This window comes from Pagrus pagrus (assembly GCF_965226575.1).
Source record: "Pagrus pagrus genome assembly, chromosome: 9".
Lineage (NCBI taxonomy): Eukaryota > Metazoa > Chordata > Actinopteri > Spariformes > Sparidae > Pagrus > Pagrus pagrus.
In genome coordinates this window covers 5,258,033-5,280,903 of record NC_140193.1, presented here as the reverse complement: position 1 = coordinate 5,280,903, position 22,871 = coordinate 5,258,033, and the positions used below count along the sequence as shown (strand labels likewise).

Below are 22,871 nucleotides of genomic sequence, written 5' to 3'. Positions count from 1 at the left end.
TGTTTCAGGCTCTGCCCGTTAGTTAAGGTGCAGACTAAATTATGACCTGAGACCGACTGAGACTCCTGCACAGCTTCACGACAGAGGCTGAGAAGCTGGAGCTCTTCTGTACTACACTGTGGCAGAAAGCTGAAGAATAACAGAGGAAATGCCAATAAAAGCAGAAACACACACACACAGATACACACACACTGGTGCAATTGTGTTTATTTTGGTCCTTGTGGAGAAAGTGGGTACTTGGCTTTGGGTGGTAACTCTAAATCGGTTACTCGATCCTTCCTTTCCCAGACAAAATACAACTCGCAGGAAGTTACATCATGGACGACGAGCGCAGAGTCCAAAGCAAACGTGAACAGTGTACACACACTGAGGAGAGAGTTATTGCTCTGCAGCGATGGACTTTTTATTAAAGTTTCATCAGTATTTCTTCAAACAAACATGTAGAGTGAAGGGTGATATCACAGAATTAGTCCAGTGTGTCTCATTATCCGTCAGAACCTGCAGCGTCTGGGCCGAGGTCCAATATATCCACGGTAAAAAACCCAAAGCAGGAGTGATGTATGGAGTCAAACCATCTATTATCCAGGAGGAGGTTGAGATGGATGGTTTGGTAAAACACACACGGGAGACGGCTGTTCATGTCCAGCGTGAAACAAAAGCTCAAGTTATTTAAAGTTACTAATATAGTTAAATTACGCACGTAACCCGGCCAAACTACTGGTGTCCAACGAAAAGGACTGAACATAAAGAAACATGAAGAGGTTTGCAGAATCATACTTGGGTTGTCATGTGCCATGTTTTCTTTCCACGTGTGAACATTATCGTCTACATGTGAGAAAAATCCTTCATAGATTCATATAATTCAAATATATAAATGTAAATACCTCATGTAAGAGTTTCATTCATATGTACGGAAAACAATCGCTTTTGTAATCGTCGTTTTCACATGTCACATTTTGCCTTTGACACTTTGGTCAGTGTTGTGTCTGTCTGACTTTGGTTCAACAGTAACTAAAACCTGTTCACTCTGTTGAACTTGTGGACCTTCTGCACTCTGCCGCTGACCTCCACCTTTAACCTTCCTGCATGCATGTGTGCGCTGCGGGAGGCACTGACAGAAAACTTTGCATCACGTTACGCTGCGCTGACAGATCCATCAGCTCACGAATCAGCAGCTAATCACACGGCGCGATGCCCTCCGTGTCTCCAGTCTGGGAAATGTGTCTGATGGGAGCAGAATCAGCTGCTTGCAAGAAAAATTCCAGATCGTCTTGTTTTATTACTTGTTTTATTACTAGTACTTATTATGTACTTTGCTTCATTTTGAGTCGGCCATCACAGAGAAGAAAAAGCTGGTACTTTGTGTTTCATGTGATCCTTGATATGTGGATTTTTTTTTCCTTGGGAACTCCCAATTGGGCAGTAAATTGGATTTATACTGGATAAGACCGGTCCAAACTGCCAACAGTAAACAAAGAGGACTTCCTGTGGACACCCGTACTTCAGGACTCTTTCATGTATCAAGTACGCCTCCGAAGTGATTCTCTAAATCATTTTATTGATAAGAGTTGCAGCTGTTTTAAGTTGTCATAGAGCAGATTCATCAACTCCTTTAATTCAATGATCTAAACAAAGAAGATAAAGAATGAACCTGTTGTTGAAAGTGAAAAAAGAGAGAAGAGACTCACCATGGTGTCTACATGTTTGAGAGGGAGCTCGCTGCTCGGTGCCTGCACAGAAAAACACAGAGAGGAACAGAAGGTGAGAACAATACGTGCAACACTTCACACCTGCAGAAACTCAACGCCACGTTACGTTGCGTTGTGTCGCCTCACATCATCTCCTCTCACGCTGTGTGGAAGCTGCGCTCAGTCAGCGCCATTCTTTGCCCTAATGTGGCCTGGAGCAGAGCGGGGCTCCACCTTGAATGCGTGGGACCATCTATAATCCCTCTGTGCAAATATTTACACAAAGAGACAGGGCTACTTCCATTAGCCAAGACCGGAGAGTCCATCCGTGGAGCTCTCTTTTTCAGCGCCATATACAGCTATGACCAGAGCGAGAGAGAGAGAGGGGGGAGACAGGGTCCAGCCAAGAGAGACAGGAGGAGGGAGAGAAGAAAGGGGACAGATAAAAGGAGGGAGGAAGAGAGGGACAGTGGGGACGGAAACCAGGAAAAGCTAAGACAGATGGACGAGCAGGCTCGGGGGGTAAAGATGAAGGTAAAGAGAAGTTCAGAAGAAGAAGAAGAAAACATCAGAGACATCGATGATGTCATGAGCTTGTTTGGGCTTGGCTCGCCGCAGACTACCACACATGCACAGATGTTACTAAATGAAGCTTAAAATATTCAGGCGAGCGGTATAGAAGACATCAGTCATATCTATATGTAGCAGGGAGGGAACGCTGCTGCTCTAGTCTCAGCGAGGACGCAAAGCGCTTTGAAACTCAAGTCAGCGTTCATCCATTCACATACACTTCTATGCACCGGTGGCAGAGGCAGCCACCTGCTCGTCAGGAGAGATAACCATCCACACGCCGATGGAAGAGCCACCGGGAGCACATGGGGTTCAATATCTTGCCCGAGGACACTTGGACATATAGACTGCAGGGGCCGGGAATCAAACCACCGAACCTCTGATTAGTGACAGCCCAGTAAAGTAGTAGTTTTTTGAGAGATGTCACTCAAACAGGTGAAAAATAGTGCATTCGCTAGGATCTATTTTCAGCAGTGGAGTCATACAGAGTGGTGTAATAATGGTCCTAAAACCCGGAAATCAGTTTAAATTGAATTTTGGTTAAATGCCTGAAATAAGGTGTGTGGTTCCCTCAGGCTGAAGATATTTACACATTTTGTTTTACGACATAAAATACATCATTAGATGTCCCATAATTTAATTATAAAGCTCTTAAATCCAAATCAAATCAATTCTATTTTATTTATATAGCCCAAAATCATAATCACATTGCCTCAATGGGCTTTAAATCCATCCATACAAGCTCTTACGCGTCTTAAAAACGGCGGTTGCTAACAGGTGGCTAACTGAGACTACAGAGGTTGTTGGGGACATCCAAGATGCTAACTTCCGGTTAAGCCTACAAAAATACGTCAGCCCCACAGCTCTCTATGATACAGCGGAGTAAGATCTATCACACATTGTTGGTTTAAGTCTTTTCATGCGATTCATTGAAGATAACAAAAAAGCAGCCTCTCACCAGATCCTTTAATGTTCAGAACATCCAAGATTATTGCTGTTAAATGTTGGAAATTGTCATTTAGAAACACTATTCGTGGTGGAAGCCTCTACCGTGTCAGTGACCAGTGGACAGTCCCACACAGAGAGCTGGGATGCGTCTGTCGAAAGCTTCAGTGGAATATAAACAGTAAATGCAAAGGGTAAATTATAGTCTGTCTGAGCGGGCCCCAGAATACAGACTCCAAACGCCCAGAGTAAACCACCGAGCAGGAAATCATCCCAGCTTCACCCCAAACTCCAGCCTCACTCCAACCAGCGACAGACCAGGAACTCAACTTAACGTCAGATCCTAACTATCAGCTCCCTCTAAGTCTCGTTGTTAGATGTGTGTAGGTGTGTTGCTGTACATCAGACACGCGGAAGAGAGAGTTACTGCCAGGGATGAAGGACGAGGACCGATGCTCGACTCTAAACGCAGACTGTGGATTCGCTCAGAGGCCAGAATTTGCCGCCGCAGGCATTTTCACACAAATAGACCCTATTGTGTGTCTTCTGAGAAAAAACACACACAGACAGAGTGAGATATTCTAACATGTGTGTTTCCGCTTTGTGCAATTGCAGCCAGATGGTCGGAGTGTGCGTGTGTGTGTCAGTGTGTGTGTCAGTGTGTGTGTATTGTCGTTGGGACTAATTCAGAAAGCATGAGAAAAGCCTGGGAAGTTGTGTATCAGCAAAATAGTCCACAGAGGAAGTATTTGCAGTTTCTCTTCAAAGGGAAACATTTGAAGGGGAACACTGAGGAAAAGTATCAAAGACTTTTTTATTTCATCACGACAATTCTTGCAAGCCGTGCACAATAAATCTCTATCTGAGCAAAAAATTCAAAGCCTTGGCTTTTATAGACTGTACATTTCACGGACTCAAACCATTAAATGGTTTAAAACTTTAAAAAAAAAAAAATAGAGCACCCTCTACGCCAAACTCAGAATTTGCAGCGTCACAGTCAGATTCAAGGTCAGTCCTCGGGGCTCAGAGCTGTGCTCACAGTGGAAACGGATGAACAGGCTGCTGGATGTGTGTGCGTTTATGTTCTGGTGAGAAAGATGAGACAGCGCTGCATTTACAAAGCTGACAGAAGAGTCAAAACCTCCCCACGGACACACCGACATCACACTTGGTCAACATATAGAGTAAAACTGTGAAATGTTGCGAGTCAACCCAGGACACAAAAGTCATAACTGAGTCTGAGTAAAGTGAAATAAAATCAATATTATCAAATTAACTGACAGTCTATTTCTTTAAATTCACATATCCTACATTTCCAAACATCACTTCCATCATTTTTTTATTACTTCCACCCTTAAAGCCACTTTCCTGAGATGATAAATGACACGTCTTGTGTTGCAAAAGATGAATTAAAAATGTGGAAAATGATAAAACATTCTCTGTTTTTACTCTGTTTTTCATCACACCACAACTTTTTCAAAATGAAAAAAATCTCCATTTTTGTTATCATGTGTCGTTACTTCCTCCCCTCGTATGCCGATAGATTTTCTGACTCTCTAGCTCAGAGCGACGCCTTCACCTTGAGCCAAGTCAGCTGAGCATCATGTTGCATTTTGTTCTCACTAAGAGGAGCTAAATACAGGCCGCTCAGCGCCAACGTGGGGAGCAAAATAGTAACAGATGTAATAATAGACGGACAAAGAGTCGGACAAATCTTTGGTAAAAAGAAAAATAAACTCAGTATTTCCTGCTTTGTCGCTCGGAACTTTAACAGGTGCTCACAGCTGCGTTCTGCCAAAATTAACTGATACTGGCCTCGTCTGTTAATGTTCAACTGATCCGAACTGATCCTGGTTCTTATTTTCATGGTTTTTCTGATTATTTGTGTCGTTTATGTGACTTTGAAGTCACCAAAGTAAGTGGTGAGATTTTGCAAGATGGAGACAGCTGTTTAATGAAATAAACACGATAAGTCAGGATATTAGACAGGTTACAAACATGCTCCACATCTTTATCGCAGACTGTTTTGGTGCTGATGTCTTCCATGTGGTCCGGGAGGTTGCTCAAGGGCACCACAACCAAGATAAAACATAGCTTCTAAGTGCAATGTCTGGATACAACAAATTAACTCTTTGTTTTGCTCAGTTTTGCTGGCTAGTTAACTGGTTTAGCGGCAACAGGAACATGGTTACTGAGTCTGTAATGTCTCTAAATTACATCAAAATCAGTTTCCTGTTATTGTGGAAAGACACAACACAGATAGGTGGTGCCAAAATTCAAGGACTTTACCACTCAGATAGCAAATAAAGTTGTCCAATTATTGTTTAGCTTTGTGAGACTGATTGCAAATGATCCGTAGCTCTGGTCCATGTGGGGTGGGAGTTGGAAAAACTGATCCAAGCAACTTTATGTAGAGGTAAAGCTAAGAGTGAGGGCTAATAATCCCTCAAACCAGAGAGACAACCGTATGTGCACAACTACGGCAAGTGCAGTAGGTCAGTTTTGCTCCTTCCCTGCTAACATGGAAGTTTGTTTACAACTCATGTCACTCATGTTTTTGCACCATCTGACTCAGTGAAGTAACCAGAGTTCCCAGATCCACATGATTTAGCTGTTACTGGATGTTGTTATTACTTCATTATATAATAAAAGAAGTAATAAACTGGAATTTCCCCTCCAGGATACGACTCACAGATTATCCACTAACAAGCACTGATTATCTGAGTTAAAGTGCTTCTGTTTTGTTACTCATGTTCGAGTGTCCTCATAAAAACCGTCACATGAAGACGCACGACAGATGAGAGAGCACGGACACAGCCACGTGTCTGCCTGCTATAAGTACAGCATATCAGTGTGACTTTCACCCGCAGCTCTTTATCTCTGCCAACACTGTACCATGTGCTTTTCTTTCACATGAGCACAGTGGCTCCTTTGACCAATTTACCAAATTACAGCCCCACTCCTTTAGGAAAGCAGAGGTAGCTAGCATCGCTGGGAGTTTCCCCCTTGAGTGGTGAGGATAAACGTAGCCCAAAGCAGAGCCTCGAGGGAAATGACCCGGGGCTAAATATACAGCCGTGCATCTTTAGGAGCGCGAGACACAGCCCGTTTAGCTCGGCCCAGCCAGCTCCGCTCGGCGTGGACGGCAGAGCGGTTAAAATCGGTGTTCTGGGTGTGTGAGTGTGGGTGTGAGACGACTGAGTGTTACTCTGAGAGAGGAAACAGCAGCATTGATTGTGAGTGTTGGAGTGATTCAGTGTTTGTGTTCAGGCAGTGAGCTCAGCAGGCGAAAACTGACTGAAAGATATTTGTCATGAAAAAAGGATTTATCATCCTTAACAAGGCATCGTTCTGGCTTTAGATCTGGTAGCTTTAAAAAGCATAGTTACCCTGTAATATGGGCATTATACAGAATTTTTTAACCTTAAGAAGGCATCATTTTCTTAGCGGTCGTAGCTTTGAAAACGACCGTTAACTGATAATAAGCGTATAATAAATAATTTCTTAACATTAATAAGGCATCATTTTCGCCAGAGCTTGATGCTTTTGTGTTGTATCTACACCTGTGCACAGATACATGCCCTACGCAGTAGCCTGACGTGACCTTCCCCAGAAATGTAACTGTACAGTCGCAGCAATGGTGCTTGTGACCTGTAGTTTCCCCAGTAAACACACCAACCTCTCCGGCTATTGCAGTCCCTCCTGACCAGACGGCTGTTGCTTTTCTTGGGGTTTACAATCCTCTTCCGGAGCTTTTTGCTGCCAGAGTGTCTGGCCGGACAGGCCGGATTTCTGAAGGGTGCCCAGTGGCAAACGCTACCTTGTCGAAACCAAGACTGGTGTCCCGGCTTGGTGTTTGTGGAGGGGCAGCCCTTCATGTGTCCACTCTTCTGGGCCCAGAGACACAGCTGCAAGCCGATGAGGTCTGTGTGTTTACCGGGGTACCGCTGTATCACCACCACCAGCAATGCAGACGAGCTAGCAGACATGTATAAATGCTACAATGTCATAGGCCATACGGCATAATAAAGTATGAATTAATCGTAATAAAGCAACATTAAAACTAAGGCTTTTATTAACATTATCACACAAGTTTGACTGCCTTATAATTGAACATAAATGTGTTTGATGTTATTATTGTGAACACACATACTATAAGTCTTATTAATGCATGTCAATCTTAATGAGCATCTTATGAGGGCCTAATAACCTATTAACTAACCCTTATTACAACAACCTCAATATAAAGCGTTACCAAACATTAATGTCTCTGAGTCTCTGGACACTGAATCCATCATTCATAGTTCACTGTATATGTTCCTGACTCTGTGCGTGTGATGTCGAGTTTGGCTGGAGTCAGTGTGAAGTGACTAACCACACATGGGAACTCTACTGTTGTTCTCAGTGTTTATCCTTGAGTCTATATGTGTGTGTGTGAGTCAGAGCGAGGGTGTGTGCCGAGCGCCACTCACCCTCTCCTCCCCCCCTCTCCCCCTCCGTCTCCCCGGACAGCCTTGTACATTTTAAGAACAATCGCCTCCTTAAACCCTAAAAAAACACACATCCTCTGGATTGGCAGCGACGTGGCTACGCACCAGCTCTACTCCCGTGTTTACACTGCATGTTGGAGAACAGCCCACACCGGGAGCTTAGCCGGTCTTAGATGTGCCTCAGTCTTTATGTGCTTATGTTTCAGCTAAGCTGCTGGAATGATGCAGAAACTTTTCATTTTACTTTGATGAGAAAAATGATGCAGCATTCCTCACCAGTAATGAAATGAAAAGATCAGAAGATATATGTGCATTTTTCAAGCCGGTTCACACCAGATTATTATTAAAGGGGCCTAATCTGCAGAGAAAAAAATCACATCACAGTTTCAACAGTGTACAGTCATGCCACAGTGAATACTCCCAACATAGTGGGCAGCACAGACAGATGTGACTCAGGACACCTGTAGGGGCTCCTTACTCACATGTCCAACAGTGCCTTCTAGTGGGAAAAGACACAAACTGCAGACCTAGAGACTTCATGACATAATGATGGTTTACCTGAAGGTTTTGTCCTTTACAGTACAATTCATGAAGTCATTTTAAATCTCAGCCACTGGAAACCGCAACAGCTATTTTGTCCCTCTGAGCAGCTGAACGGTCTAATAATCTAAACGAGGCCCATTCCCTCTGTGACAGAGTCATCTGAGTTTAGGAAGTGGGTGAAAACTGTGGATGTATTTGTTTGCCTTCAAAGTAAAAGCGCAGCTGTTTGGCAAGAGTCTTAACAAATGTTTTCCACACTTGTTGGCTGCCTAAAAAGGCAATCCTGCTCCACTGGAGCTGAAAACAACACAGAGCCGATTCTGAAAACGTGATGCTCGAAAATTAGAGGACAAACGGGCCGATTGCCGTCACCTGAAAAAGCTTTTAGTGTAATTAGTGCCCAAAACTCTTGGAACGATCAATAGTGTTCGAGCCTATGGACAGTTTAAAACCATGATCACCAGCCTCCCTGCTTCACGTTGAAAAACAGGACAAAACACACATGAAAATCAGTTAAAACCAAAACTCAAAATCATTGTAAATACCGGCAACCTCATTGGTTCGTCGAGTTTAAAATAAGCATTCACACCCTCTTCTCTCTCAAGCAAAAACAATGTATGATTGATGACATTTTCAGGTATTTACAACCACACACTCTCCTCCCAGAGGAGAGAAACACCGTGTCCTGAGGCTGGGCAGTAAGTGGAAATCAAAGACCACACTAAGAATAGTTTTTTGATGTTGATATAACACGATAAATGTATACAAAATGTTATGTAACATAATCAAATCATAAAACAAACTTTTTTTTTTTTTAAATGACAAATTCTTTGGTATCATCGACAGCTGAATTTTGTAAAATCAATCACACAATGTGGTCATGTGCATAACAAAACTGTAAGTGTAAAGTTGCTAAACAATAATATTCACTTGTGGCTCAGCCCTACCACTCCATCAGTCTCAGTAACACACACACACACACACACACACACACACACACACACACACACACACACAGCTGTTCCTCTCTCATGCTCCGTGCTCCTTCATCTGCAGCGTTCACACAGCCGTGTCCCAGAAATGTAAACACGGTGCTGACGATGGAGGGGCTGTTGTGTATCCAGGGTTAGGGTGTACGTTTATTCCCGTTCCCACCCCCTCGGGGGTAGAGGGGGGCTTCTGACATGCCAGGGATCCCTCAGGACCGCCGCAGAGGAGAGTGGACGGTCCTCGCTGTGGGAAAAACCCCTGAGCCGTCTGTGACCCTAAACCACCTCTGACTTCTCCGTGGTTCTCACCCCGCCTTGTCCTGCTCCCACTGATATGAGCGCTCGCACTGTTATGTAACCAACATGTGAGTCTCTGAAGGCATCTGACAAGCAGATTTACTCCTTATGTGTGTGTGTGTGTGTGGAGAGAGGGTCTACCAACACACACACCTGTTGAACTGAAGTCTTTTAAACCTTCTGCTTTTAATATTCAGACTCTGTGTATGTCCTGATATGGCAATAACAGAGAAATATAATGAAAAAATAACCGAGAAAAAAACAAAACAAGCTATTGTGCAAGCCTTATCAGGTCGACTGTACTTCATCACTTCACTATTGTTTTCATTTCTTCGGCCTGACTGAACTCGTGCATGTGAAAAATGAGATATTCTCCATATTATGCAATCATCAATTCATTATAATAACAGTCAATTATGTATGTAATGAAGTTAAATGACCGAATAGGTTGTAAGTCAGTGCATTTCAATCTGATCAGCTGGTTAAGATCCTGCTAGGTCGCGCTAGAGAAGAAAAATTGCCGCTCGTTTATCTTGTTTCACTTTTTCCTTCTTGTTCATCTGAAGGCATGAAAACAGCAGCTCTTCTTCTTAATGTTGTGAGACCAACTCATTACACACGTCAGTAAATGTATGTGTGAAATGCACCTTTGTACAATCTGCAGCTGTCTGCAATGTGGTACGAACAAACTTTAAGAGCATATAAGTCCACAGGAAGGTTTGAAGCTAACGGCGAATGTCAGCACGACCACGCTCACCATCTTTATTTTTCATACAGGTAACCTTATGCTTGCTTTTCGATCCTACGTTTACTTATTTTTACATATTATAGGACATTTGCATTTGCAGATATTTAGTATAAACGAAATCAGTATGGAAGAATTTAATCTAAGCCTGATGGTGGCACTAGGGCTGGGCGTTACATTATAATTCCCGCTCACCACGCTAATGATCTGTTCTTCCATGAAACCCAGTTTGTTTAGTTCACCTGACACTAGTGAAACAACTAATGAAAGAGGCTCTGTATTTTCCTGATACCCCCAAGCTTCTTTAGTCCAATAAATAAAGGAAATGGATTCATAAAACATAAGGAAATGAAGTATCCTTTCATCTGTTTTTCCTTATAAAACAGAAAAATACAACTATAATCCTTCTGGACTCAAGTTTCTCTCTTCACCAAATTAAAACAAGCTTAACTGCCTTGCTAACTCACTGTTAAACACACATCGTTCCTCGACATAAACAAAGTAAAACTCACCAAGACTGTCGTGATTAGTCGAGATTCATTAGTCATTGAGATTCAGCCTTGAGGCGCTGTCAACGTTTGGACTAAATTTCATGGCAATGAAAGGAATGACTGTGACAAATATCAGCCCTCTACTTTCTTCTTCTCCAGCACTTTTTACTAAAAGAAACAACTTGAAAGTGAAAAAAGGAAACCGCACCGAACTGCGTGGGTTGATGAGTATAAGGAGGAGGATGTTGGCATCTGATTACTCCAGTTGGGAAAGCCTGACATAACTAAGCAGCTGACGGTGACCACAGTCTGCACTGACTTCTCGTCGTACGCTGCTGTTGAACAGTGGAGAGGGTGAATTACAGCTTAGCGTGCAGACTGGTCCATTATGGTAATGGGTCAGAGTGAGCGGGACTGGACTCGGTGGGATGACTTCATAAAGCTGCAGTTTACAAGCCACTGTTTACTTGTAATGCAGAAATGCAAACTGACAGGCTCAGATATTTTTACCCACGCAGACTACAAGTGTGTTCACAATGTGTGTGTTTTGATTAAAAATGAACAATGAGGTTTCTTTGTGTTTCCTAGGAGGGAAATGAGTAAACTTATTTTTATAAACTCTATTCGATAGCGCTTCATATAGACAATGCATCAAGGACATAAACTCCAAGAATGTGCATTGGTTTCCTTGCATAATGGTGAAAAAATGTTGTGTGATAAAAGCCTTGTCCATTAATGGAGGAGTAAAAGTTTGGTAGTAGCGTAACACTTTTGTAAACATGAAATTGCATGAAGTGCATGAAATTAAAGGAACAGTTCACCCAAAAAATAAAGTCCACAAAACATTTCTGGAGCTTAACAGCCAGAAATCAACCGGCGCAATCAAAGTCTCCAGAAGCTCCAAGATCCCAAATTGATTTGCAAAGAAAATATTTAAACACTCGATGTGCAGTTGAGATCTTGCACCCAGTTCTGACGCGTTTAGCTTAGCAGCTACCGTGAAGGTTTCCGCTTAAAAATGGGAATTTGGGAACGTTGGGCTCCTGGAGACTTGGATTATTTTGGACAAACTGTATAGAGACATTTTTTGTTTCCTCCTTTTTTAAAAGTTTTTGAAACAGGTCTCCATCTACTTCAGTTGCTAAAACGCTGTTTTGCTGTGAAGCTCCAGAAATGTTTTGAGGACAACGAAACTTAACCTGACTTTCCATCAGCATGAGGCTGAGCAGATAATGACTGAATTTTCATTTTTGGGTGAACTGTTCCTTTAACTACTATGTTAAAGCCATCAATCAGTTCTTATCCTATCGTCCCTCCATCTCAGCTGAAGTGGCTGCCTGCAGAGTAAGCACTCTTACAGTAGGTCTTATGTAATCCAAACAGACCTGATAACTCTGGATTATCACGTAGCTCACTTCAGGAACACTAACACACGACTCCTGCCTCCAAACATGTATATTTTATGGTGTAGTTTGTGCATTCCCAGGGGAGTGGGCTCATTCTGTATACGGTTACAGGATGCCTGCTCGCTGCCTGTATACAGAGCGTAATACAGGACACATCAGGGAAATATGTGTGGTTCTAAACACAGCGCTAATTGGACCACATCTCGACCATCTTTGCCCCGCAGTTACTCATTACTCAGCAATGTCCTGGCCCCGTTCCCCCACTACAGCAGACCTATAAAAAAGAGAAGCTGGATGACGTAGGTGTGATTGGTTTATGGTTTTCTGAGTGTGTGTGTGCATATCTTTGCTTGTGAGCGCATGCTTTATTTATGTGTGCGCATGTGTTCAGGTGTGCAGTCTACCTCACCACGATCCCCTAACATCTCTTTCTCACTCTCCCTCCATCCATCCATCCATCCATCCTCGCTCGGGCTCTTTGTGTTTGAGCAAAATAAAAACGTATTCCTGGCAGAGACGCCTCGACATGAGGGCACATCTGAGGAATGCTCCCAGCATGCTCTACAGCACGTCCAAGTGCGGGGGTCCGGTTGGGGGTATTCACTTCTGTCATCATCTCTGTTGCCGGGTATCAGCCAACCGCACATCATCAGTTACAATAAACGGGCTGCCAGTTGGCATCACCTTCTCACAGTGGGCTGTTTCATTTGTTCCAAATTCACTCTGGAAGATCCCGGCTGAGTAACCAGCGGGTTACTATATTTAAATCAGGTCTATGAGGCCACTAGTTTCACAATTACACACATTTTACTACAACATTTTAGTGCAGTTGGGATTCCAGTGTTTTATTTCTGTCATTATTAAATACATGATTCCACAGAGTGACTACCGAGTAGAGTTAAAATAATTATTTGCATCTATCATCATTCAGCTCAGTTCATATCTGTGCGCCTGCTAACACGACTCTGCTACACTGCATGACATTTATTAGAAGTTGTCTGTCAGACAAATTTCTGAGTCAGCACCGAATTCAAGCTCGTGCTCGTCATGACAGCTCATCCAGCCTGAGCAGAGTCTCGACCTCGCTGTCGAACATGTTTGATTTCAAGCCAAAATGGACAAGAAGCTCTTAAAGTGCCCAGAAAATGGGATCTCTGTCAACTCTGGAAGATGGTTTGCGTGCGATAACAACCATATGGACCCTGTGGTGACGCTGATTCGTTCCTGCTACTGTTTCCAACGTCAAGAGGGAAAATTCAATCTCAACTTTTATAACATTAGCTACAAATTTAAGATTGCACTTCTGTAACTGATGGATTCACGATGGACAAAATCAATGCAGCAGCAACAAGGCATCGTCTTTTCTGTTCCACAACTTTCCTTAAGATGTTCACAACGAAACTCGAAGGCTAATAGTTCTGTCAGAGGTTTGGGTGCGTTGTGCGAGTAGCGACTAATGTAACCTGGAGCCGTCATTATGGATCCCACTGCTTTTCTAGCCAAGCCCCTCCCTACTCTGCCTCTGATTGCTTGCCTTTCCGCCCAAGCCAAAGTTGACTCACGTGACATCACTCGAGTCAACTTATCAGACTTCTCACAGCTCTTTTCTGGAGCCACAAAAGACTATATCGCAGTTTTTCCACCCACGCAGTAGTACTCGCTAACACATGTCGGCAATTTCTGTATAAAAATAGTGGAATTCCACTTCAAGCAGATAACAAGTCCCTGCAGTGCCCAAAAAAAGCATGTGAGATAAGGTCCCACAACACCTATTAAATGGTCCTGAGATTAAGTCGGCTGTGTTTGATTTTATCAAAGCCAAAAAGATGTTTAGTTATTTAGATTTTGAGCACCTTTACAAATACAATAAATATTCACATTTGTTTATTTAACTTTCGTTTATCTAAGTCTGATAACAGCAGCAGCTGCTGCCGAGAAACAGCTGCATGAAAATATCAGATTTTCATTCGAGTCTTTCTGGAGAATTATCGTCCGGTAATAAACTTGTATATTTTGTAGCTCGTCCCATCTCAGTGGAATGTCTGGATTCTCCGTCTTTCCAACATTTTTCTCCGACTAAGTTAATATATGGTCGATATTGCAATCAGTCTGCACCTGAGCGAGGCAGTAAATCATGTCACCGTCTGGCCGCGACTAAAGGAATTCACCAAACAAGGGGCTGAAGACAGCTCACACACACACACACACACACACTCACACACACCTCAGGCTGGAGTACTGCACGCCTGCACGTCCACACACAAACACAAACAGCATCATCCACTTCCTGTCATTCAGGGGCGGGTGACACATACTGTACGCAGAAGTAGAATGATGTACTCATCTATGTAATATGCACAGACATAAACAGCAGTTACTTCCTGCTTCATAGTTTTCCAATGACCAGTTTGAACATCTATCTGTGTTTATATGATACCAGAAATCCTGAAAGCCAGAGATATTTTATTATTTTGTCTGCCTCCAGTCTCGTCCGTAGTAAAAGTGCATCAACAAATGTTTAACACCTCGGCTCGTCAGCGTTTATGGGAGCAATCAGCACCTTTAATGCAGCACAAAGGCCTCTAGGGAGGCTCCTGTTGGCAAGCTGCAGGAAAAAGGAGATAAAATGCAGTGCGATGGCTTGAAGCTTCTATTTCCTTCAGCCTGTTTTCATGCTTTTAAACAGATTACTGTTGAGGAAGAACAAAAATGTTTTATATTCTGTGATTGATCAGCTACACTTACATATATTTGCCTTTAATGTGGTGCTTAAAAACAGATCCTTATAGATCTGCCTATTAATGTTCCTCTGCAGTATTGTGAACAATGCAGTCACACTCTTAACAGTTGTAAAAAGTATCCAGAAGTCTTAAGACTATTGTGTTAAAGTGAAAAGTAAAAGTCACTCATATGAAAAATAGTAAAAGTCTTTCAAGTAACTCCTGTTAAATGTACTAAAGTATTAAAATACATTTTGTGTCAATAAATGTAATTAAACTTACAATGGACACATTTTTTTGCTTTAACTTGTGATTCAGACGTAAATACTGATGTCACAGTGTAATGGCTGCAGAGAAATGACACCGTCCCTGCAAAGATTTAGTTCTCTATAAACCTTGTTTTTACTGTGCTGTTGGCTCTGCAACTGGGCTCAATTCTTCACGCAAAAACAAAGGTTAAATTATGGCAAAACAGAAATCAAGTGTGCCGCAACAAAAACAAGAAGAGGCACTGTTTTCCCCGGTTGCTATCCCCAGGTTACGGTGGAACAACTGGAATAAGCCAAGAACAGGAAATCGGCTGTGGGCGCTGGTCCCACCGATCTCCTCCCTCTTGTCCAGTGGACTACCAGGGCCATGAAAGTATCTGTCAGCGTAACTGACACATCGTTATTGTTATTGTTGTTATTGCCTAACTGTATGTTCAGTAGCTGTCTGGTGTAGTTGATGTAGTGGACCGCGAGCCATAGTTGCCCCGGTAAACACACCATCACGACTGGCTGTCGCAGCTGTGGTGTCTCTGGGCTCGTTTGGTCGAGCGGACAGGCCGGGTGGCGGAGCAGTGGCAGGTCAGCCCATGCTAAAGTCCGCCTGTCTGCTCTACAGAGACGCTCGGTGAAGAGTAGCGCCAGAGGATGAACGACCCCAAAGGAGCAGCAGGAGACCAGGAGAGCCGCTGAAGAGGCCGGTGTGTTTACCCGCAAAACTACAGCTTAGAAACCGAAAACAGACATCAAAAGAACGACTGTGTGTTGGTTAACAGTTTGAGTCAAGCATAGAGAATGAACCCAAATCTAATCAGTTCATCCTTGAGTCCAAGTGGACATTTCTTACAAATTTGAAGAAATTTCCTCAAGGAAACAAGAATGGGACGAACGGATGGAAAACCCTAAAAGATAATGCTTCCGGTCATGGCTATCACTGGCACAGAGGCTCAAGTAAAATACAAGCATGTCAAAACTGTACTTAAAGGAGTTAAGTAAATGTACTAAATGAAATTGCATCACTGTACTTAAAAATTAAATTGCAACTTGAAGTTGCTTGACATCAGAGGAGACTGTCAGCTGAGACGCTGCAGCATGAACAGACTGAAAGTTCAGTTAAACAGGTGTATGTTTACGTCATATTGAAGCCAACAGATAGTGTGAGGGTAAATTTGTGGTGAATTTTTGCACTAAGTGTCCAAAGGTGTTCTTCTCAGAAACCAATGAGCTCAGGTCGAGAGCAGCCTTTTTAAAATGCCAAGAGAGCTGAGCCCGTAACGGCTGCACATCTTAAACAGATGTGTTCATGTAGAAAGCATCTAGTGCAAAAGCATCTGCAGAGGATAATAACATGTTCCTGCTTGATTACTGCAGCCGTTATGAAAGAAAAACAAGACATTTTCGAGAAGTATTTTCTCTGCGAGCGCAGAAAAGTGCAGGGGATATTTGCTTTGGTTTGACAAGCACCCAAAACCATTTAAACACACAACATATGAGAAAGAGAGCGAGTGAATAATCTCCAAGTCTGACACGGCTTCTAATGCCAATACCAAATAAGGCAACAGAGCAAGCATATTTTTTATTGCCCTTGCAAAATCACTTCATACTCAGACTGCGTCCTGCTTTGTTCAGTGTTATTTCAACCACGGAAAGACGTCATCATGATATAGCAGATTCAAGGACGCAGTCTTATATTTTCCTTTCTTATCTGGATGACTTCTTGTGCCTCAGCAACCAACGGACCCAAAGCTTCAGAATCGCTTTTTTTTTTTTTACAGATTTATCAGGACAGATACACAGCTGCCAAACAATGGTCAGGTCATGTAAAGTCTGGTTTATTTATACAGCCCCAAATCACAAGTTTGTCTCAGGGGGGCTGCAGATAATGGCTCATTATCTGCAATAGTAACGGCCTTGTTAGTGGAGCTGATAGAGGCTGTTACTTTCCAACCCTGTTTGCAATGATTCTGCAGCACGAAGGGCCCAGTGATTCCTGCTGAGTGCATGCAGCATGGAAGCAATTACTTAAAATGAAAAAAAAGTGCTACTTACCAGCTCATAGTTGGTTGCTGGAACACAAGATGAAGACACCTAGAAGCAAAAATAGAACTGGTTAGTCATGTTGTGGCCTATATGCAGCGATGTTATCACAAACAAGAACATAATCAAATAACGATTGACTGGTAAAATTCCTGCATTGATTGCATTTAATTTAGGCTTCATGGCTTCATATCTTGAAAGCGAAGCCACATGCAAACCAGAACATTCATTAGACTTAAAGCTGCACTAATCAATAATGTAAAAGATTACTGTGTTATGCAAAAGGGCTCACTTCCACAAACCCACAGAGAATCATCACACAACTCTGCAGTTCCTTTCAGCTCTGTGAAGCGTTTTAGCATCTTTCAGCTCATTGTTTCAGCTCATCACACTCATCTAAAAGTTTCCTTCACCCTGTTGTTGACTGATTTTCCATTGTGATCTAAAAACCCACTAAGATAAGGTACACTAGGTACGTTAGGTCCTCTAACGTGTGAAAAAGCGATGGCCGTTTTTACGCACAAATTTTGGCACGCAAACATACAATAACAATGACAACTTATAATGATAATAATTGCGATAATATGCTTTCTTCTGTAGATGCATTTTGATGTGTAGAAGCACAAGGAGCAAAAAAAAAAGTTCCTGTAAGTAACTAGTAAGTAAGTAACTAGTAAGAAAGTACCACCCCTTAAGCAGGCCTTTTTTCAGGGCTGAGAACTTTTTGGGTGATAGAATAAAGTCCACTGAACTTAATTTAGACCCCAGTCCCGAATAAAGGCCATCTGAACTCCTCCAAAGGTTCCTAGTTCACTGGGGAAAGTTTCTGTGCTAGAAACGTGGCTCCAGTGTACAAAACCAACCCAGAACCAAACAGCATTTGGCAGCTGAAGAGCGTGATGCTAATTGCTATGAATCAGCTGGTATGTGCTACAACAGATTGTTATGCTGCCCCCAAGTGGCCAAAAATCAATTAAGGCAGCTTTAAATACGATGATGTTCTTACTGTATGTAGCATTTCCATCAGAAATTGCAGTTCAGAACTGCACCGGTAAACCATTTCCACAACAATGACCACATCAAGTTTAAAGACAACGTGTCAGCACAACAATAACCTGCTTAAAGAAATGAATTGTTCATATCTCAGACTAGAACTCTGATGCTGTAAGATCTTGTTGTTGAATCAAGAGATGTTGGTCAGTGGTGGGACCGCTCCAACAGAACTCATGATCTGTCAAGTGGCCGGCCTAATCCGATTACCATTCGACAGTTTCCACAATCATCCGGTGAGCTCGGAGCAGGAGCATGAGGACTGAGGCCAGTAAACAGGAAGAACATAATGATAATGGCCTCAAACAGAAGATTCAAATGAAGAGCCTCCAGAAAAAGATGCCAGCTCGATGAGGCTGAGGACAAACAGGATGTCACCACTGACGTTTCCTTCCTTTGCACATCTGTATTCTGTCACTTTGTTGCCGTTTCACCATCATTTTTCTGACGCCGTACACGAGAAAAATCCCCACAAACTTTTCACTGGTTAGCCCTGAAGACAGCTGACAAACACAGCACAGGACCGCTTCAGGGTTCCAGTAGGCTTTGACTTGTTTGTATCCTTCATCCTTTTTTTATTACCATCACACCACTGTGTCTGTTTTAGCTTTGAGAGATTAGGCCTCGGGGTTATCGCGACCGTTGACCTCTGAAAGCACCTTTCATCTTTGCCACTGCTCCGCCGCTCTCCTTATCCAGGACTAATTGTGTCATTGCTTGAACACAAGCCCTCTGCTCTGTTGGGGTCTGCTTTGTGTTACTGTTGAAGGAGGCACATTCCCCCGTCTGCCCGCAAAAATAAAATCCAAATGCTGGCCCCCGCGAACACGTCTTGAGGTTTTCGCCTTTTTGCCTTTCATTAAACTTGTAATCAGGCTGAGCTGCACACATACGTAACACATCACAGCTATGTTCTGCTATTAGTAGGGCAATACTCAAATCCCAGAAGCTGCAAAGCACATTGTGTGACAAACAGAATTATAATGAAATACTGTAGTGCCGCAGAGATGTCCTGGCCTGCAAATCTTGGTCTCCAGATGCAGAAGGACATGTTTGTTTGGTTCAGACTTCGCCAAATGTCACATCATCATGATTTAATTATTCTTGTCTTCAGTGAAAAAGAAAATTATCATATTGCAAGTGTAATATGATTTGTTTTCACCATATAACGCTGCCCTAGATAGTAGATATCGTTTCAAACATTACCATTAGATGCAATGACAAGACGTATCTTAGCTACCTAAAAAAATATATATACATTTAAGTGCATGCTATATTTTGAACATTTTTGGCTCTTTACATTCCTTCAACCATATAACATTCATATTCCTACGCACAAGCACAGTCGTGCCTGCCCCTTACTGTATCACGCCGCAGATCAGCTGTTTTGGTCAACGTAAAGCATTTTAAATGTTCAAAATAAAGTGTACACTTAACTTAACTCCCTGATGTCGATATCGGCATTGGCCCCAATTGTCGAGCACCAGTCGGACTCTAATATATATGGTATAATAAGGTTATATCGCCCTACATTTTAGCATGACTAATACATCGATCAGGCTCTAATTCAAGCCCCAACCGAGAAATCTGAAGCTACAAAGCCCCTCACAGCTGCTATGGTACGGTTAAGGCATTATTTGATTGAATAAACAATCTCCTGTACTTTTGAGCTGCAGGACGTTGGACAATCTACCAAACTAAACGACCACTGGACGACTGCCACTGCGCCGTTAGGATGGGTGATTAGATTCATAAAGTGGAGGATGTGTGAGTCACCTTGGGTCATTAGAGTTTTCTTCATCTCTTTTATAGCCGCTCCCCAATGTGGAATACAGGAATGTTGTCTCTAAACAGGAAATGACCTTTATCAGATCTCATGTTTTCGTTCCTTTTGGCGGCTGATACACTGATATGCGCCTAAATTCCATACGAGGAATCAACACAATCCTTTTTCCATATTTCTTGGGATCGACATGTTCCTCTGTGACTGCTGTCTGTCACAGTTGCCCAACACCTTGTCGTCTGTGCGACTTGAGTGATGGTATCCCAGAGGAATGTGTCTCTGTTTTCTGAGAATTCGTCTGGCATGGTGACGGCTGTCTGGAGTTGACAGGATACTGTATCTCGGTCTGGCTCGAATCACCTCCATTACAAGTTATTCCAACCCTCCCACAACCCCCGCTTCCTCCTCCAGCATCCTTATCACTCCACGCACAGCGACATGCCGTTCCTTTCTCAGAGGCCCTGCTGCTTCAGGTGCCTCCGCCTCTGCTCCGGCTCCTCGGGCCTGGTCAGTGTTTCCACCTGACGCTGCCTCTGTCCTGCAAGCTGCTGACAGACAGTCCACCTGCAGGCCGAAAACACTGACCATGCACGCTAGAGGCCAAGTTACAGTCAAGTTTTTGGAGGATCCTGACACCAAACCACGTAAATAGTCAGTCTGAAGCCGTCTAGATGAATACAACATACTCTACTTTGACTGAGACCTTTCCTTCAAAGATTCAGCCATCAGATAATGTGTCTGTGAGGCATTAATGTGAAATTTAATCTTGTAATGTAGCATTCTGGAGACACTGTGCCAGCAAAACAAGAGGGCAAAACATCAGACAAAGAGCCACTTCATGAACAAGTCTCCTCTCCAAACATCAAACAGGCTACGGCAACTGACATTTAGTTGAATGTCACGTCTAATAAAATTCATACTTGTGATTTGTGCTAAACAGAGTTAACTGTTTGAGACGACATGAATGCCAAGTTAGCCAGTGTCGCCAGTGTAATAAAGCCTCTGACGTAAAGGTCAGATGGACGGGATGGACTGTAGGTAGTCTGCCCACGTCGGGATAGCTCACATTCTCCCTCATGCTGTGTAGTTGCCTCTTAACGCTTCTTCTGGAGTGGAACTTGTAGTCTGGTAGACTAGTCACAGCCAAGATCTCCCAGAAACCACCGGGAATATTTATCTGAAGGTGCAGGCAAACATTTAGCAGCGGGGCTAGCCGCAGGTCAAGGAGTGGGAAACCACTGGGAGAAATATGCTCCTGACAAAAAAGGAAAAGCATAGAGGGAAGCAGCAATGCTCACATGCTTCCAGCCAAACAGATAGTTGTCAAGACATGATGTTTATCAATGCTGGAAGCGCAGTCCAGACTGAAATGTCTCAACATGTATCTGATAGATTGCCATGAAAGTTAGTACGGATATGCACGGCGACTTTTCCTCAAGCTTTACCATGAGCTTTACATTCGTTGTTGTGAGTTGGATGGATTGTTGGGCTTCAACTTATTATTTTAAAATACATTTTTGCTATCAACTCATCTGCCGATTACATTCATGACTAATTGATTAATGTTCAGCCGATACGCTGTCAAAAAGTTTGGTAAAATTCTCGAACCCAAAAACTTTTCATTTACCGTCAAAGAAAAGCAACAAATACGTACAAACAAGAAGCTAGAACAAGAAAATCTTTGACATTTTTGCTTGAAAAACGACAAACGAATAATCGACTATAAAAATAGCTGCCGCCTAATCTTAGTCTGGTCGACTAATCGTTCGATCCCTGCAGCTCTAATGGATTGACATCACACTTCATACATACATTCGTCTCCCCCTGAGGATGAATTGTAATTACTTTGATTATCCCATTACTGTTCATCTCGCTCCATCATGAGGTCAAAATTTCTATTTCATGACATTTTTGGTTTATGGCTAAAAAAACACTAGCTGTACTCAGTGTTTAGTTTGAATTAGGAAATATTAGCATGCTACCACGCACGTGTCTGATAGACCAGCGGACCCACTCAGTCTGAAGGTTCAGTACCAGAAGGGGACGGTAATTGCAGGAACACAAACAAAGTATACATAAATTGCCAGATATTCCACTACAAAGACTATTTGAGCTGTTTTGCTGCCTTTATTTTGAACATGTAACTGGATGTTGTGTGTTTATTATTGTGAACTTGATCGCAGAATGAGAGTTTTCACGGTTGGGCGAGGCCAACATGACAGTGACATGGTGGACCAGTGGGTCCATTACATGGTGTGTTATGATGCAGGGTTGGTTTCTAAGTTTAGACTCACAGAGCTCCGAGTGTGTTTATAGATTCTTGGTCTTGCCATTTATATCCTCCATGAATATATCAATTAAAAGGATATGTTACGTTGTTTTTTATGCAATACTCACGTGAGATATGTGAAAGTGCTGTCAAGCTTTCATGAGACAACAACGGGACAAACCAATGAAAAATGAATATTTTTACATCTGGATCAAACATGGAAACAACTGATTACATGAATTAAAGCCATTTTAATGGTAAGTAATTCAATGGATTACTGCATCCAGCGCCAGGCTTCTGAATCCCGTCTGAATCGAGATGAAAACCTACACGCAGCCTTTGTCCGTGCTGTGCTGTGCTGTGCTGTGCTGTGCGTGGGGAGGAGGCCTGGCCCGAGTGTGTGTTGATGCTATCGGGAGTATTCAAATGAGTGTAATATAATAAAGACTAATTGTGTTGTTGCATTCCGTACATGCTTGCGTTAACGGCAGTAAACAAGGGCCCATTTCCTACAGACAAAAGTCCATGTCAGACGACTCGGGCTCGTCGGAGTCAGCTTCCTGACACACTCCAGAACCGTCC

General features: G+C 42.8%; 1 protein-coding gene across 11 annotated transcripts in view; it reads right to left on the bottom strand.

Moving 5' to 3' along the window:
- Window positions 1–22,871, bottom strand: part of tns1b (tensin 1b) — a 172,824-nt gene that overhangs the window by 56,264 nt on the left and 93,689 nt on the right. For all 11 annotated transcript variants that reach the window (XM_084362721.1, XM_084362720.1, XM_084362716.1 and 8 more), the window contains 2 exons: window positions 17,200–17,238; window positions 1,689–1,730 (listed from right to left, as the gene is read on the bottom strand). In XM_084362721.1, the coding sequence (XP_084218847.1) occupies window positions 1,689–1,730; window positions 17,200–17,238 (81 nt within the window). The remainder of the gene's footprint in view (window positions 1–1,688; window positions 1,731–17,199; window positions 17,239–22,871) is intronic.